Here is a 1,722-nt window from a genome sequence, read left to right as displayed (position 1 = left end):
TTACATCACAATTTGGCAAATTAGCATCTTTGGGAAGATTAAACGTCTGATTTATTATTTTTTTGCCAAATGTGCATTTCTGAAAAACTCCTCCATCACTTTTGCTTCCATAATGTCCAAAATCTACAAAAATGAATTTGTAGTGGGCATCTGCAACAGCCATTAATATCTTACTAAATCTCCCTTTATAATTATAATTAAGAGACCCAGTATTTGCAGGACACTGCAAAACAATATGTTTACCATCAATACTGCCACAGCAATTGGGCAGTTGCCAACGTTCCAAAAATCCCTCAGCAATGTTTTGCCATTCCTCTTCTGTCTGAGGAACTTTCATATATGTTCCTTTCAATCTATTCCAAATAGCAAAACTGGTCTCTCTCACTATTTTAGTTACTGTTGTTCTTCCCACTCGAAAACTGTAACTCAAACTTCGAAAAGTTTCTCCAGTAGCAAGAAACCTAGAATTTTAAGTAAAGTTTAAATATGATGAAATGTATACATTAAATGCATCATTTTATCATCTCCATTTTGTCACATTCAATTAACTTGTTTATTTAGAAATAAATAACCATTTATATTGCTCTACATGATAAAATTTAAATGAGAATCACACAAATTAATAACAAACTAGCAATAATTATTTTGTTATAGTATTGGCCAACTGTTTTTATTGTAATAGAAATTATATAAGCAGATTATAAATGTTTGGTTCTGTACTATAGCTAAAAAGTTAACGTTATTATTTTATCCATTTCCTTTTTTATTATACATTATAATTCGTATTTTGATTTTTTAATACAAAATATTAGAATATATAAAAATAATAGGCTGTAAAAGTCAATAAATATGCATTTTCCCCATAAAAATGTTTTAAAATATTCTTCCAAAACTAAAAATCCAGCTTTAACATATGAAGGTGACAACACCGAGATGATTATAATAGGATTGATTACTACTTGTAGTCTGAAATAATTCCTTTTACCTTAATGTTAAACATAGTCGATCGTGAGCTGATATAGCATCACGCCATCGGGTATTTTGTTTGGTTATATCGGGCTCAATTAAACGCAATAACTTTGCGAATGTCTCGATGGGCATTCGGAGAAACCTACATTTAGATAAAATATATTTCATTTATTCGCTATATAGTATTATTATCCGAATTAAATATCCATGTCAAATAGATGTACTGTACTTACTGCATGAAGTATTCGGGATCGTTTAATCTTAACTCGGGTACCAAAGTGTTCGAAACTCCTAATTTCGAACGATATCGAAATATTTTTCGCACCCAAAATCTTCGCTTTTGTGGCTTTTTGATTTGAGCTATCATTGTAAGTAAACTTAAAAAGTTTAACTGGTATAACAACACAGTTTTCGTCGACGCCATTTTCGTCTACTCTCGGTAGATGTTTATATTTACAGCGGGCAGAGGGCGCGCGTTTCAATTGTAGAGTATTTGCCGCATGTGAGTACGTGCGGTACGGAAAGACGACGGAACGGCAACCGTTTCCGTCGACGGTTTCCGTCATCCGTTGCCGCATGTGGGTACCAGGCTTTACTGATATCACAGGTCTACTAAGTAAGCACTTTTTAACACTTTCAATTGAAACAATATTGTAAAAATTAAATATAAATTTAAAAAATTTTTGCATTGTAAAATATATTTTGATTACAACTTCCGTCTACAAGAAAAAGTTGCTTTTATATTAATACAAA

General features: G+C 31.8%; 1 protein-coding gene across 1 annotated transcript; it reads right to left on the bottom strand.

Moving 5' to 3' along the window:
• Positions 1-4: 4 nt before the first annotated feature.
• Positions 5-1,503, bottom strand: LOC111616043 (protein ALP1-like; the record flags this gene model as incomplete). Its single annotated transcript, XM_023357482.1, has 3 exons — positions 1,203-1,503; positions 986-1,111; positions 5-461 (listed from the first exon to the last, which is right to left on the bottom strand). Coding segments are annotated over exons 1-3 (774 nt in total), but the record flags the coding sequence as incomplete, so codon positions are not given.
• Positions 1,504-1,722: the final 219 nt, after the last annotated feature.

Source organism: Centruroides sculpturatus, unplaced genomic scaffold (genome assembly GCF_000671375.1).
Source record: "Centruroides sculpturatus isolate CEXI.00-Female unplaced genomic scaffold, Cexi_2.0 scaffold2809, whole genome shotgun sequence".
NCBI lineage: Eukaryota > Metazoa > Arthropoda > Arachnida > Scorpiones > Buthidae > Centruroides > Centruroides sculpturatus.
The sequence above is the reverse complement of the archived record's forward strand: the minus strand, read 5'-3'. Positions and strand labels throughout refer to the sequence as shown.